The sequence below is a fragment of the Annulohypoxylon maeteangense genome (assembly GCF_022496945.1).
Source record: "Annulohypoxylon maeteangense strain CBS 123835 unplaced genomic scaffold GGS22scaffold_6, whole genome shotgun sequence".
In the NCBI taxonomy this organism is placed as follows: Eukaryota; Fungi; Ascomycota; class Sordariomycetes; order Xylariales; family Hypoxylaceae; genus Annulohypoxylon; species Annulohypoxylon maeteangense.
Window position 1 is genome coordinate 770,182 of NW_025953253.1, and position 15,019 is coordinate 785,200.

Sequence of the window (15,019 nt, forward strand, 5' to 3'; positions counted from 1 at the left end):
TCTCTACTATATAAACATCAAGATATCGACAAAGTTTGCTGTTTTCTTATACTCAATGCACTTTCGGCACCCCATTTCCCATTTCTGGGGGTACTGTGCCTCGAGACTTGTCTAAAGAACACTGGGCTTGGATATCGCGCCATCCTACCTTCGCCAATTCACTACAACCATATATACTCAACCCTTACTTATGGTCACGTCTGCTAACACTTTTATCTTTACTTTTCCAGTAACTAGATTTTCTAGTTGTCGTTCTATCTCACCACACGCAAGCTTCGAGTGGTCACGATGAGTAACTCATCTACATCTGATGCAATGGAGCCGATCGCGGTGGTTGGATTAGGCTGTCGCTTCCCCGGCAATGCTACCTCACCTGTGGCGCTATGGGACATGCTTCGGGAGGGCCAAAGTGCGTGGTCAGAGATCCCCCAGGAACGGATGAACGTTGCGAGCTATTTTCACCCCAGTGGAAACCGCCAGGGAACTGTAGGTTCAAACCCCCTGATCTCTTGGTTGAAGAGATATTAATTTTAAATCAGGTACCGTTCATGTCGGCCCATTTCATAGATGAGGACGTTCGTGTTTTTGATACTTCAGTAAGCTCTGACTCTCACTTTACGAATCCGAGCAACGCCTTGCTAATGACAGCAGTTCTTCTCGATTCCTGCAGATGAGGCCCGCGCGATAGACCCTCAGCAACGAATTTTATTGGAGGTGTCTGTCGAGGCTTTAGACAGCGGTATGTTATCTATTGACGAACCTGGCTCTGGTCATGGTCTTATACAAGCTAACTTGTGGCTTCAGCTGGTGTTGATCGTGACGCTATCCGCAAGTCGGATACTGGTGTCTGGGTGGGATCGTTCGTAAAAGGTATGCGAAATATGAATATGCTCCCTAAACCTGGAGACCCGGCTGACAAGTCAAAGATTACGAGCAGATCGTACTTCGTGATCCTGATGACTCCCCGAAATATGGGGCCACGGGTAACGGAATCGCAATCATGTCCAATCGGATCTCGTATTTCTTGGACGTCAATGGCCCGAGTATGACCATTGATACAGGCTGCAGTGCTAGTCTTGTCTGTGTGCATAATGCCTGTCAAAGCTTGCGTAATGGAGAGATCGATGTTGTAAGTCCATCGTTCTATGCGGCGATAGTCTAAATACTAACTGATATAGGGTCTTGCTGGAGGCGCTGGCCTGATTTTGACACCCAACACAATGATGCCTATGACAGCGCTTAATTTCTTAAGTCCTGATGGAAAGTGTTTCACCTTTGATGCACGCGCCAATGGATATGGCCGTGGTGAAGGTATCGGCATAGTTGTTCTCAAGCGTCTTACAGATGCCATCCGGGATAATGACAACATCCGCAGTGTCATCCGTGGATCAAGTGTTAATCAAGACGGTCGAACCCCTGGTAAGTATGCTATATCTGGCACAACAGGAACCTATCTAACCTTGGTATAAAGGAATAACATTACCGTCGTCGGAAGCCCAGTTAAGAAACATTAGGTCCGTGTACAAAAGAGCTGGACTGCCTGTTAGCGGCACTGCCTATGTTGAATGCCATGGGACCGGTACGCAAGCCGGAGATGTTCGCGAAGTAAAAGCTATATCAGATGCGTTCTGCGGAGATCGTACTTCCAACAACCCGATATATGTTGTAAGTACCACCTCGCACAACGCCTATTATCTCAAAAGTTCCCTCCTCTTTCTAACGTTAGCATTCAGGGGTCAATTAAGACCAACATTGGCCATCTGGAAGGATGTGCAGGAATTGCCGGCTTAATTAAGGGCGTCCTAACGATCGAGCAAGGGATAATTCCAAGACATCTCAACTTCGAGTTGCCTGGTAACCCAGCGATTAAATTCGACGATTGGAAGGTGAAGGTAAGACGTTGCGTCTTATTGGAGTAAATTACCTTTGCTAATGATGTATCACCCTAGGTCCCGATCTCCAACACATCATGGCCTGTCGAAGGACTTCGGCGTGCAAGTATAAACTGCTTTGGTTTTGGTGGAACGTGAGTAATAACCCTTTTAACATTGCCTCAGGGCAGTGGATTGCCACAACTCTCCCTATTTCTCAGACTTGACATCGCATTTATATTAAGATACTGACTTGGATATCTTAGTAATGCACATGTCATCATGGACGACGCTGCTCATTATTTGGCTGAAAGAGGCCTTATAGCACACCACAACACCGTATCTCTGGACTTGATTTCCCGCGAAGCCAAGGCCGACTGTCCTAATGACGCAATGCGCGAGGATGTTGGGTCGGATCAGGACATCCAAATACCCCCCCGTGACTCGCAAAGCCACCTATTCGTCTTTTCGGCCCATGAGCAGAAGGTTTTATCCCGAATGCTCAAGGATTGCGATTCTTATATGAACGAACGTGTTGGCGCGATTCCTACGGACACCATGGAAAACCTCGCATACACACTTGGTTGCCGTCGAACCAAATTGCCGTGGAGGGTGTCAGTCACCGCCCAATCTCCAGGGGATCTTGTGCAAAAATTGGCTAGTCTGAGATCCAGTGACTTTGTCAGGGCGTTGGACGGGAAAGCTACTAGGCTGGCCTTTGTTTTTGGTGGCCAAGGAGCACAGTGGTTTGGCATGGGCAGGGAGCTTCTGGGTTTCGATATTTTCCTGAAGTCAATCATGGATGCTGACTCATACTTGCAAACCCATTTAGATTCCCCTTTCAAGCTCATCACGGAGCTTCTAGAGGACGAGCTCTCTTCCAATATCAACCGCCCCGAGATATCCCAACCGGCAACAACGGCAATTCAGATAGCACTTGTCGACGTGTTGATGAAGTATTTCGGGATCAGTCCAAGTTATGTTTGCGGCCACTCCTCTGGCGAGATTGCCGCTGCATATGCCCTAGGTGCTCTCTCTCTCGAGAACGCTTTGGAATTGGCTTACCAACGCGGACGCTGCGCTGGAGCCATGCTCACTGGCGAAGAAAGCTCGAATGGGAGCATGCTTGCCGTTGGCTTGTCAGCACACGATGCGCAAAAGTATGTAGAACTAGTCGGTAACAGCCGAGTAGTGGTGGCTTGCATAAACAGCCCAACTTCTGTGACGCTTTCTGGCGATAAGGATGCGATATCAGAGCTTCAAGCATCTTTCCAGGCCGTAGGCATTTTTAGCCGACTGCTTGTCGTTAGCATCGCGTATCACTCGCATCACATGAAGCGTTGCGAGACTGAATATCTCCGTTCGATCGAACATATCGTGCCGAGAAAGCCGGACCTCGGCACAGTTCCACATCCCCATACCCAGGGGAGACTGGTTACACCAAACGACATCAATAGGGACGCCGCATCCACGGGTTTATTCTCAGCAGCAGAGCCCTGCATCATGTACTCGTCGGTGACGGGATGCCCAGTTAGCTGGGAAGAACTTGGCCCACAGTATTGGGTAAAGAACATGGTCTCGCCGGTGCTTTTTGCCGATGCTATGCACCAAATGTTGAGCCTCAAGAGCGATAGGCCAACTGTGATTTTGGAAATAAGCCCGCATTCCACGCTTCAGGGCCCAGTTAAGCAGATTCTCGACGTCGAGGAGAAGCTTGGGCAGCGGCCAGCGTACTACTCCACGCTTCGACGAGGAAAAGACGCAGCGGTTACTACACTCGACGCAGTTGGAAACCTATGGAGCCATGGGTGTGATATCTCCATGCTTTGGGTAGTCATGCGCAATTTACAAGTTAGGCGACCGAAGCTTCTGGTTGACCTGCCCAAGTATCCTTGGAATCATGACAACGTTTATTGGTACGAGTCGCACTTATCACGAGCCAATCGCTTCCAAATACACGGTAGATACGATCTTATCGGACGGCCAACGGCAGACTCGATACCATTTCAGCCTCGGTGGCGCGGGTTCCTGCGCAAGTCAGAGACCCCGTGGATCTGCGATCATCAGGTGCAAAGGACAATGATCTATCCCGCTGCCGGTATGGTCACGATGGTCCTTGAAGCTGCTAAGCAGGTGGCGTCAGACGGCTTCGCGGCCATCGAGATCACTGGGTTCAGGATTCAAAAGGCTATGATCATTCCAGAAACCGAGCACGGATTGGAATATGCTTTAAATTTGAACAAGCAGGCTAGTTACCCGGCGGGATCACCGGCCATGGACGTAGACTCCTCGTCATCAACAGCGCTATCGAGCATGTTCGAGTTTTTCATCTACTCGAAGCAGCTGGATGGACCGTGGGAGGAGCACGGTGATGGGTTCGTCACGATTCATCGCAGTCGCTCTAGCAATGGAGTAACGGCTAACAACCAGACTCGCGAGGTGAGCCCCACCCGAGATAACGGGTATTATCAGTCGTACCTTGATGCGAAGAATACTTGCGACGAATTAGTTATACCACGACAACTTTACGAGACTTTGGATGTCATAGGCATGAATTATGGCCCCTTATTCCAAAACATCAGTTCTCTTCGCAAGAAAGACAATGCGTGCGTCAGCGTCGTTTGTGTTCCGGACACTAAATCAGTTATGCCAGCCAACTTTGAATACCCTCACATTGTTCATCCGGCAACCCTGGATTCAATCTTCCAGACAGCTTTCGCCATTGGCGGCGACCCCATGGTTCCCTCTTTCATTGGTAGTCTTTACCTATCGGCTGAGTCCGATATGCTTTCGACGACTGGGCAAGAACTCGCAGTCCGTACTCAAGCGGATCTTCAAGGCTCACGCGACGCATCTGCATCATTTGTTGTCGCGGACGACTCTTGGTTCGGCAATGCCGATCTCCGGAACCATCCGCTCATCGTGATCAAGGACATGACGTTTACTGCATTGGCCTCGACCCTCACAAGCGCGGAAAATGGGTTCCTAGCGAATCATCACAATCTCTGCTCCGAGATTGTGTGGGAAACCTTAGATGGACCTTTAGAGGCCGAGGAGGGAGATACGCTTGCGCGGAATCTGTATCCTACTGAACCAAAGAGTCGAGTGCTTATCCTCGTTCCGGGAGGGGTAGACGTTGGTCTTGGGAAACTATGCTCCGCATTTACGGATGTCTTCGATTGCGATATCCGAACGTTGAGTGGCATTGAGAATGATGAACGGCTACCTGAATTCTGCATATCTCTCCTGGAGGCTGATGGTGAACCGCTGGTTTGGAATTGGTCTGAGCAGGATTTCCTTGCCTTCCGAAACGTCGTTATTGCTACTAAGGGTATATTATGGATTACTCGAGGCTCACAGCTGGAGGCGAGTAATCCCCGATCTTGCCTCATCCAGGCTCTTGGCCGCACCATTCAGTCGGAGTATCCCACCAAGAAGTTGATCTCACTTGACATAGACGTCACGACAGACATCTCCTCAGAGCGTCCTATTGAGATGATCATCAACATTTTTGGGCGATCCTTCCTTGGTCCAAAGACCGGCAACGCAACAGAAACGGAGTATGTCGAAAGAGAAGGACAGATAATGGTTCCAAGATTGGTCCTGATAGAAAGGCTCAATTCTCTCATTGAGCGTGGCTCCGCACCAGCCGAGCCAATCCTAGAGAACATACAAAATCCACATGAGAGACCGCTCAAGCTGGAGATCGGGAAATTGGGTGATGCAGGCAGCTTATACTGGCTGGATGATCCCGACGCTAACCTCCCTATTTCTTCGTACGATGTGAAGATTAGGGTCCTGAAAACTTCGCTCAGCGACCTAGACGTCGACATTATGCAGGGGCGAGCGCCGGATGACCTTTTGGGAACAGACGTGTACGGCATAGTCGAGCAAGCTGGAGAGAATGTCACGAACGTTAGAGTAGGTGATTGCGTCGTGGGCATTGCTCGTGGAGGCTTGAGGGACTTTGTGATATGCCACGGAGACCTAGTATATAAGGTCCGTCGTGAATCACGTCCCCGTTTCCCTACGAGCTTCTCCGTCGCCCTCCACGCGCTTGGGGTACTAGGGGATAGCGATGTTGTCTTAGTACATGACGGTGCAGGATCTTTCGGTCAGGCAGCGATCTACGTTGCCCAAGATCAGAAGGCCACGGTGTTGGCCACTGCAGAGACTTGCCAGCAGCGTGCCGTACTTAGAGCTTTATTCGGACTCTCGGACGAGCACATACTCGACTCGGGCGAGGAAAACTTTGTGGATCAGGTAATGCAACTAACGCAGAACAGGGGCGTTGATGTGATCTTCGACCCGGGCGCATCGGTTAGAGATTCCAATATCAAATGTATTGGAGAAGGTAAGCGCCTATAACAAGATTGGGGTAGGATGGGGGCATTTGCTAATAAATTTCTCAGGTGGTCGTATAATCGGGTTCGCGAACAAGCCCAACCAAAATAAGACGGCACACCAGGCCGAGGTTGCTGGCAAATCGTTCAGCTGCACTATTCTAGATGTACCATCGCTGATCAAGAAGCAGCCAGAGCTACTTAGCGAGAGCTTGAAGGCAGTCTATCCGTCATTGGGTCCGAAGCAATTTCTCGCAGAAGATCCCCATAGTTACTCCGAATACGACTATTCCGAGCTCAAGGATGCCTTCGCGGAGATGGACCGGTATAATGCTGGTGGTCAGATTTGCTGCCAACGACCTGCAGTTCCGAAACAAGTCTGGACTGTCCCGCGACCTCCTCGCCCTACGAGTGACTATCTACACCAGGACGCAACTTATGTGCTTTCCGGTGGTTTTGGTGGCCTTGGCGTTGAGATCGCTAAGCTTCTCGCACTTAACGGAGCTAAGCACATAGCTTTCCTATCACGGTCTGGTGCGAAAAGCGAGCTAGCAAACTCATGCATCGCTCTTCTCCGCAGCCAGGGAGTAGATGCTCGGGATTTCAAGGTAGATATCTGTGATGGCCAAGCACTTGAGAAGGTCTCGAGGGAGATCGGCGAATCGATGCCGCCTGTGAAAGGATTGTTCCAATGTGCAGCTGTGTTGCGAGATTCCGTGTTCGAGAACATGACATACGAGGACTGGAAATTGGCAACCAGACCCAAGACACTTGGTTCCTGGAACCTCCACCGAGTGATGGGCGGCCACTTGGACTTCTTCATATTCTTGTCTAGTTCGGCAGGTGTCATCGGAAACCGTGGACAGGCGAACTACACGGCAGGCAATGCATTCCAAGATATCCTTGCAAGACACATCAACGAGAAATGCAGAGATACGACACACGCCGTATCGATCGATCTAGGCCCGATCTTAGAAGCGGGAATGCTCGCAGAAGATCCACGCTTGCTAGACGTACTTAAGGCCAGCGGATTCTTTGGAATCAGATTGCAGGACTTCAAGCGCATAGTTGAGTGTGCAATTACCGGGCAGATAGCAGGTGGCTTGCAGACACCAGCTCAGATCGTCACAGGGGTCGGCACGGGCGGACTTATTCGCCAGAACAAGCCGGCGGACCCCTACTGGACTCGAACATCACTGTTCATGCACCTCAACGATGTGGATATGCCAGAAGGTTGGGCAACAATTTCCGACGAGAACTCGGACTCTCAGAACGACATGCAGCGAATGCTGGCGCAGGCCACGAGTATGGAGGCGAAAGGAGTCATCGTTACTAAGGGACTTCAGGAAATGTTGTCGAAGAGCATGAATATGGACCCATCCGACGTCGAGGTCTCGAGACCACCTAGTGCTTACGGCGTGGACTCACTGGTTGCGGTTGGAGTACGTAACTGGGTGTCTAGAGAGTGTTCTGCCGATGTGAGCATCTTCGAGGTGCTCAGTGACACTAGCATCTCTAAGCTCAGTGAAATGATTGTGGAAAGAAGAGGTACACAGTAGTCAGTGCCTTCAGGACGAGATACGATTGTTGATCCTCTTTCGGTTACGACGAGGCTGGGTTGAGTTGGCTTGACGATGCTACGATAGCTGATTTAAACAGGGGGTCTAGGTGTATAATGAGTGTTTTTATTCATAAGAAACTAAGCTGGGTGTTAAAGGTTGAGATGAACAAGTGTGATTGGTTAGATATATGAAGATGACGACGTCGACAGCAATGGTGGTGAGGATGCGTAACCGTATAAGTGAGTCTGACAGGCTTGAAGCACTATGTTGGGAGCTAACGGGATGACGTAGGTGGCTTTCAACCATCACATCAGATTGGTCAAAAGACAGAAAGAGATGCCAAGCCACGTAATCTCTCATGATACATACCTGGTAAGTACCTACACACATATGTATGTATCTGGGTATATTAGTGGTTTGTATAGTATGTTACATGCATGAGAATTAATTCCCCTCAAGTGCTACTCCCCTGCCCCCCCCTGCTACTTACCCTCTCTAGGTAGTAGTATAGGACCCTATTTAGGTGCTAACGCCTGGGTACTAGGCTGCTAGGTAAGAACTTCACCACCTAGCACCTAACAGCAGTCTAACATATCTAAAAAACAACAACTTCCAAGGTTGTATGGATTTTCTTGGCAGCTGAGTATGGATTTCTTCCTCAATTCTTCCACTCCTTTTTCTTATTTTATTTCCTTATTTCCTTATTCCTCATCCGTATCTTTCACTCCCTGACTCCCTCCTCTTTCCCAGGGTTGTTGACTTGAAGTGTGTGATATAACCTGGGTATCTTGTCATTTGTTAGTTCAACGTTGGTGGGATGATCTGTTAAATCTCAGCATACGCGCGCGCACCACACCAGTACCATTGGCCTCCTGTTCGTCTTCAGCCAATCGATTAGATCCCTCACTCCCAGCGATTAGTCACAAACCTGTGTGTTCACTACATCTTCGACATATGTGCCTAGAAGCTCCTAAGGAGAAGTTGTAAGATCACTACATATATATATATATATATGTGCCTATATATTTTATGAACCTTCCCTCTTCCCCCCCCTCTCGAATCGTGTGTGTGCATGTTTTCCTTCGCCAGCCACTCACTCCTATCGCCAATGGGGATCTTCTCAACTCTGGTGGCCGCGTCCGCCGTTGCCGATGTTGTGATCGCGCAAAGAGTCATTCCTGTTGGCTTTAGCAAACCGACAGCGAGACTACCGGCGCTTCACAGACGCGGCGGGACCTATTCGCAAGAGCTGAATAACAATCTAACCGGCGGCGGTTACTACGCCCAGGTTACGGTAGGGACACCGCCACAGACCGTTGATTTGATTGTCGACACCGGGAGCAGCGATGTCTGGATATTAGATTCGAATGCCAACCTCTGCCATTCTAAAACAATGCAGTCACGCTACGGGTACTGCTTATCGACTTATGATTCATCCAACAGCTCGACTTACTCCGTCGTTTCCCAGGACGCATTTAGCATCCGTTATGTCGACGGGTCAGGGGCTGAGGGCGACTATATCAAGGATAACTTTAGCATTGGTGGAGCTGATATTAAGGCCCTACAGATGGGTCTCGCCGAGAATTCCACTATCAACTCCGGCCTCCTGGGCATAGGGTTTGCTGCCAATGTCGCTGCAGAGACCCCTTACCCGAATATCATGGATCTGTTCCAGAACCAGGACCTTATTGCCATCCAGGCCTACAGCTTATATCTGGTATGCGCACCTCTAATGTGTGGCTAGCTAACATGTCTGGCGCACCATAGAAAATTATAACGCAGGCTAACCTTATTCCCTTTTTTCTTCTTCTTCGCAGGACGATTTATATGCCGCGACTGGGACGATACTGTTTGGCGGTCTTGATACCGAGAAGTTCATCGGCGAGCTCAAAACCGTCGACATCCAACCGGATCGCTACGGCAACTATTCCTCTTTCACCGTCACTCTCTCCTCCCTGACAACGACCGCCGATAATGGCACCGTGGCCAACTATACTACCCGATCTGCCGTCCCGGTCATTCTCGATTCGGGCACTACATTGACCTACGTCCCGTCTAGCATAGCAAACCGCATATTCCGCGCATTTGGCGCTGTGGACGATACCTCCGGCACAGGACTTGTTTTCATAAGCTGCGACTACTTGGACGACAATAAGAACCTCACCTTTGACTTTCAGTTTGGTGGCAAGGATGGTCCCGTCATCCGTGTTCCGGTCGACGAGATGGTACTAAATAATGTACAAGAATATGTAGAACTAGGCTTGGACGTGCCCTCGATGCCATTCGATAATGTTTGCAGCTTCGGTCTACAACCCAATTCCGACTATTACCTACTGGGTGACACATTCCTCCGTTCGGCGTACGTGGTTTACGATCTCACCAACAAGCAGATCGGTTTAGCTCAGGCCAACCTGAATAGCACCAAGAGCAACATCCTAGAGATCACCCAAGAATCAGGTATTCCGGATGCCAGTGGCGTCGCCTCTCAGGTCACCGCAGAGCAGACGGCCACGGGGCTGCCCGGTACTGGCAACTCCAATGGTGGACAGTCCGCCACGACTACTGGCTCCTCAAGCACGCCGTCTGGCCAGAGTAGCGGGAATGCCGGCGCAAGAGCTGTATCCGCCCCCAGCTGGGAGGCCCTGGCCGTAACTGCTATAACGGGCTTGTTCGGGTTAATGGGCGTCGGCTTAGTCGTGTTATAGACAGGTTGACGATCTTAAGAGACATAGCACTAGATGCGCCTACCTTGGAACCTTGGAACCTTTGGTGGGTATGATTATTGGATATGCCGACACCCTAGAAGGCGTATCATCCTGTACATAGATAAGTAAATTCTCTTCATGGGATCTCATAACTGAGCGTGCCCTTGCACCTCGATGGCGGATCCATTGCCTACACAGTACATAATTACAGCGTAGCCATCATATTTTGTACAATTCTTATCAGTTATGCGGCGTCGGCCATGATATGTATTATACGCGCCGGACAAAACTAGACCAGCGTCCATGGGCACATCAATACCTAATGATCGGCCTATCCCATCTGCTCATATCTCTCTCTTGCCTTGTCCTTTGCCTTCGAAACGAAGTCTGCGTAGTCGTTCTTTGTGGCCCGAGCTGCCTCCTCAGAAGCATCTCCGATCTTGCCACCCTCTGCCCCGAGACCAACTCCTGGAGCATACGCCATCGTCTCGATAATGTCCGTACGTCCGCCTCCTTCGGCCCCGAGGCCTTCCCCCGTACTCCATCCCATTTTAGCTAGCAAGCCCGCACCTTTTGAAATCAAAGGCTTCGCTGATAGCGTCTCCGCAGCGGGTCCGGAGTCTTTGATTGCCTGGAGGTTCTTTCTAGGAAGATGGGGTTTCGGCTTTTTAGGCTGGTTGTGCGTCATTCGGCGCTCCTTGGCCCGATCCCGATAGTTAGATATGGGCTCCTTGCCAAGAGCCTTCAAGTCTTTGGTTGCCTTAGCTATGAACGATTCATTATCGAGATAAGCCTTGTGCATATCGCTTATCTGCTCATGCCTGCGGAGGGAGGGCTCGCTCTTGAACTTGCGCCTACACAAGAGGCAGCACATTTTATCAAGATCGGCGTATGATATGGTGGACGGTGTCGCCAACCCCGCTGGAATGCCTAAGCCTGTCGGACCTATGGCGTTGGATCCGGTTGCAGGCGCCTTGCTGTCCACGGGATCCCCACCGCTACCACCCGACTCCTTAGATCCGTAAAGCTCGGCGTGCTTGTTTGCCCACTTCTGCAACTGGGGAGCCATCGCAATGACCTTTTTGCCATTAGGCGCGACAAGGTCTTTCTCCGCTTTCCTCTTTTTGGAATCTTTACCCGCAGGTCGATCGGCGTCAGTCTTGAGCTGTTCGGTAGTCTGCGTCTTGTCCTCGTATAAGTTCTCATTGAAGACGGTGAATTCGTTCGCATACACTGATGGATTCCAGTAGACGAGTCTCAGGGACTGGTTATGAGCTGCTGAAAAGGTGAACCTGCGCTCCTCGTCCTCGACCGGACGTAGGTATGGTATGAAGACGCCAGAATGTATATACGCTACGGTAATAGGTTTCGAAGCAACGGTGAACTGAGGGGAAGCGGCATACTTCGCCATGGCGGCTCGCGCATCGTCCAAGGTCGAGAATTCGGCGAATCCGTAGTTGCAGCTGATGTCCGAATACTTGTCTCTGATCATAAAGACACGGACCAACGAGCCAGGCTTAGCACCTAAGCCACTGGTATTTCCAATCGGGGCTGTACTCTTGAGCTTGTTTGGCGTGATGGAAGATTGTTTAGGCTCATCTTCCCTCGTCACGTAAAGCTTCTTTATATCGCTAGCTAGCATCGTCTCGGTTACTGACGAAGCTACGTCACGGATGACAAGGAACTGGGATGGCGTTTGTTGCGGACATTCGTCACTTTTGCCGTCCAGTTTCATATCCGCAGTATTTTCTACTAATGGCCAAAGATGTCAGCCCGCGAGACTGCTGTGCTTGAAATTCTTGTGTAAATTTACACTTACATGATCGAGGCGCCTTACACTGCTTGCAAGTAACTCGTCGAGAAAAGTTCTCGAAGTGACACTAATGGCGCAAGTTAGGTCGTCTGCGGACTATGACAGTATGGGTGTATATCAGCAACTCAAGGCTCACCATGGTACATTTCCAATCGTCGGGGTTTGCGATGTGACGACGCTCGCGACTATACTCGATAGGAATGCGAATGGAGGAACCGTGGCTTGTAACAATGTCGAGAGCAGGGTAGTGTCTCTCAAGAAACTCGATAGCATCATCTTCGGATCTAAACTCGGCGAATGCATACGACCGTCGAGCCCCTTTTCTGCACTTAGCGATGGGGTAGTACGGCAAGATGTTGAAGACAATCACTTACCGCTTCTATCGTCGGATTTGATGCGAACCTCAACAAGACTAGAAGCTCCCATATCCCGCATAATAACATCGATCTATTGAAATATTAACCCGGTGAACGTATGCGAGGCGCAGAATCGAACTACCTCCTGCGTGCTCATCCTATCCGGGATATCATCTAATTTAAGGGTATGGTATGGCCGCCCAAGCCTAGATCGGCGATTGGGTTCATGGTAATAGCCATCATCGGCTGAATCGAAAGGAGACGAGGCGCCCGAATTGGCGCGGCGGGGACTTCTGTTGTTATTGTCGTTGTGGTAGCGCCCCCGAGGATCGTCGTGGTCTACATAATGTCGATCCCGATCTCTACCTCGACCATGGTCACGATCACGGTCACGATCACGGTCATACGCGGGAGAATATGCGGGCGAATAGTCGGTTTCGTTGTTATAGAGTTCGCCACTGGACCTTATAGCACGATCTGGGAAGGATTGGCGAAGCTCGGTGGACGCGTCTCGTCTTCGCCCGACAGAAGAGCGCCGAGCACGGTAGGATTCCTCTCCTCTCGGTCCCCTTGGAGGTGTCCTTTTGGGAGACCTAGAAGATTCTTTTCCTCGCAAGGAAGTTAGCGCAAGCTCAGTTTAAATCTCGACAAGTAATCCTCCAGGCTATATTATTTTACCATGCCGCGAACGATAGTGGTTATCTCTAGGAGCGGGCGATCTACGCCTGTAGTAATCCCGCTCGTCACGAGGTCGATGGTCGTAGTCGTCGTACATGTTTAGTTAATTAATTATTATTCGTGCATCGAACATAGGAGCGGTATAGAGCGTGATAAGAAATTTCGGTGACTAATTTCGGAATTGGAGTTGAAAGGTGGTGGTGATTGATGGTGATGATAATGAATTTATGATGGACGCTGCGCATTTCGTAATGAGCTAAGATTCTGATTCTGTCTGCGAGGTAAAACATCGGATAATTACATGGAAGTACCTACATTAGGTGGTAATTGATCTGGGTGATCTGGGTAGCCCCAAGATGACATAACCAAGATACCAAGATACCAAGATACCTTCCAAATCCCCGAGTCCCGAGGCTTTTTTCTTTAAATGTTTTTTTATACTACTTACTATACTAACCTAAACCTAGAATGTCTTTTCACTTGTTAACCTACCCCTCAACATATACTTACCTTATATCGCGAACAGGAAGATGGCTCGTGATCTAAACGAGATCAACGAGAGTGGCTGCTATGTCGCGCTCACCAACCAGCATCTAAGCATAAATGATGTGATGGACAGAGTTCGTAGTCCGCATGCTGGTGCATTAGTCATGTTTGCGGGTTAGTCGTTAAACTCTTCGTCACTTAATTCGCCTAAATGTTATTGTTTATCCTTGCCACCTCGATCCCCTATTCTGATTCTTCACAGGCACCACAAGGGATAATTTCGCTGGCAAGCTGGTTAAAGAGCTTCAGTACTCGGCGTATAATCCTCTAGCATTACGAACAATGCTTTCAATCTGCAAAGCAATCCATGCCGAACATGGTCTCATATCGATAGCTATGATTCATCGCCTCGGAATCGTGCCTATCGGAGAGGAGAGTATTCTCATAGCGGTATCTGCGCCACATAGGCAAGCCGCATGGAGGGCCGGCGAACGGGCCCTCGAAGATTGCAAAGAACGTGTCGAGGTCTGGAAGAGAGAAGAATTTGACGGTGAAGAAGGCATTTGGAGAGCCAACAGAGATGGCGCGACTGGCCAGAAAGTCTCCCAGGCAGACACAACATCTACCTAAATCGCTAATCTCCCCTTTCTATTTATACTTAGAAATCAGGGTGTCTATCTATGCACGTTCTAGCACGTACAGGAAGTCGTACTCTTACCTAAGAAGACAACGGCAATACGTATAAGAATACTACTTGTCCACCACGGTCTTTCGGCCGTCGGTTGAGACGATGTTATGACTCGGGTAGCAACATACCACCCCAAGGTACACTCCACGAACCGTCCTCCAGCTCCGAATGAGTATTACTTTAGGACGGAGCATCAAATATACCGCACCGGATCCCGGCTAAACGGTTGTTATCGAGCCAAGGACCAGCAAGAGAGTCTCGATTCTTGGAGCCAAGAATTGACGTTCTTTCCTTAGTATTAGTGGTTAACGGCTGCTTTGGTGTATGAGACGAGACTTACTTAGCACGTACTCATAGAAACGTTGCACTGATACTCACAACCATATTCTTGTTGAAGGTTGAAAGATATATAGATACCTATGCACTTTCGGGACCGGGAAGGGGATGTCAGGTACGTATCTACCCATGCTGTATGTAGGTAAATACCTAGGTACCTAGTTAGATCGGACCGAATTTG

The 15,019-nt window shown here is 49.7% G+C and overlaps 4 protein-coding genes across 4 annotated transcripts; 3 read left to right on the forward strand and 1 right to left on the reverse strand.

Moving 5' to 3' along the window:
- Nucleotides 1-288: 288 nt before the first annotated feature.
- On the forward strand, nucleotides 289-7,773 carry GGS22DRAFT_187346 (ketoacyl-synt-domain-containing protein; the record flags this gene model as incomplete). The annotated part of the gene is made up of 11 exons (XM_047964575.1): nucleotides 289-486; nucleotides 540-596; nucleotides 652-739; nucleotides 805-870; nucleotides 927-1,129; nucleotides 1,179-1,419; nucleotides 1,472-1,665; nucleotides 1,734-1,892; nucleotides 1,950-2,026; nucleotides 2,138-6,225; nucleotides 6,284-7,773. The coding sequence occupies 11 exons, from the start codon at nucleotides 289-291 to the stop codon at nucleotides 7,771-7,773; spliced, it is 6,861 nt and encodes a 2,286-aa protein (XP_047819946.1).
- A 1,111-nt stretch (nucleotides 7,774-8,884) lies between these two features.
- GGS22DRAFT_187347 (aspartic peptidase domain-containing protein) lies at nucleotides 8,885-10,481 on the forward strand (the record flags this gene model as incomplete). The annotated part of the gene is made up of 2 exons (XM_047964576.1): nucleotides 8,885-9,493; nucleotides 9,594-10,481. The coding sequence occupies 2 exons, from the start codon at nucleotides 8,885-8,887 to the stop codon at nucleotides 10,479-10,481; spliced, it is 1,497 nt and encodes a 498-aa protein (XP_047819947.1).
- A 165-nt stretch (nucleotides 10,482-10,646) lies between these two features.
- On the reverse strand, nucleotides 10,647-13,567 carry GGS22DRAFT_124408 (uncharacterized protein). The gene is made up of 6 exons (XM_047958302.1): nucleotides 13,329-13,567; nucleotides 12,793-13,253; nucleotides 12,669-12,741; nucleotides 12,431-12,612; nucleotides 12,301-12,361; nucleotides 10,647-12,233 (listed from the first exon to the last, which is right to left on the reverse strand). The coding sequence occupies exons 1-6, from the start codon at nucleotides 13,423-13,425 to the stop codon at nucleotides 10,813-10,815; spliced, it is 2,295 nt and encodes a 764-aa protein (XP_047819948.1). The 5' UTR covers nucleotides 13,426-13,567; the 3' UTR covers nucleotides 10,647-10,812.
- A 217-nt stretch (nucleotides 13,568-13,784) lies between these two features.
- Nucleotides 13,785-14,972, forward strand: GGS22DRAFT_159961 (Molybdopterin biosynthesis MoaE). The gene is made up of 3 exons (XM_047960857.1): nucleotides 13,785-13,987; nucleotides 14,076-14,462; nucleotides 14,533-14,972. The coding sequence occupies exons 1-2, from the start codon at nucleotides 13,859-13,861 to the stop codon at nucleotides 14,442-14,444; spliced, it is 498 nt and encodes a 165-aa protein (XP_047819949.1). The 5' UTR covers nucleotides 13,785-13,858; the 3' UTR covers nucleotides 14,445-14,462; nucleotides 14,533-14,972.
- Nucleotides 14,973-15,019: the final 47 nt, after the last annotated feature.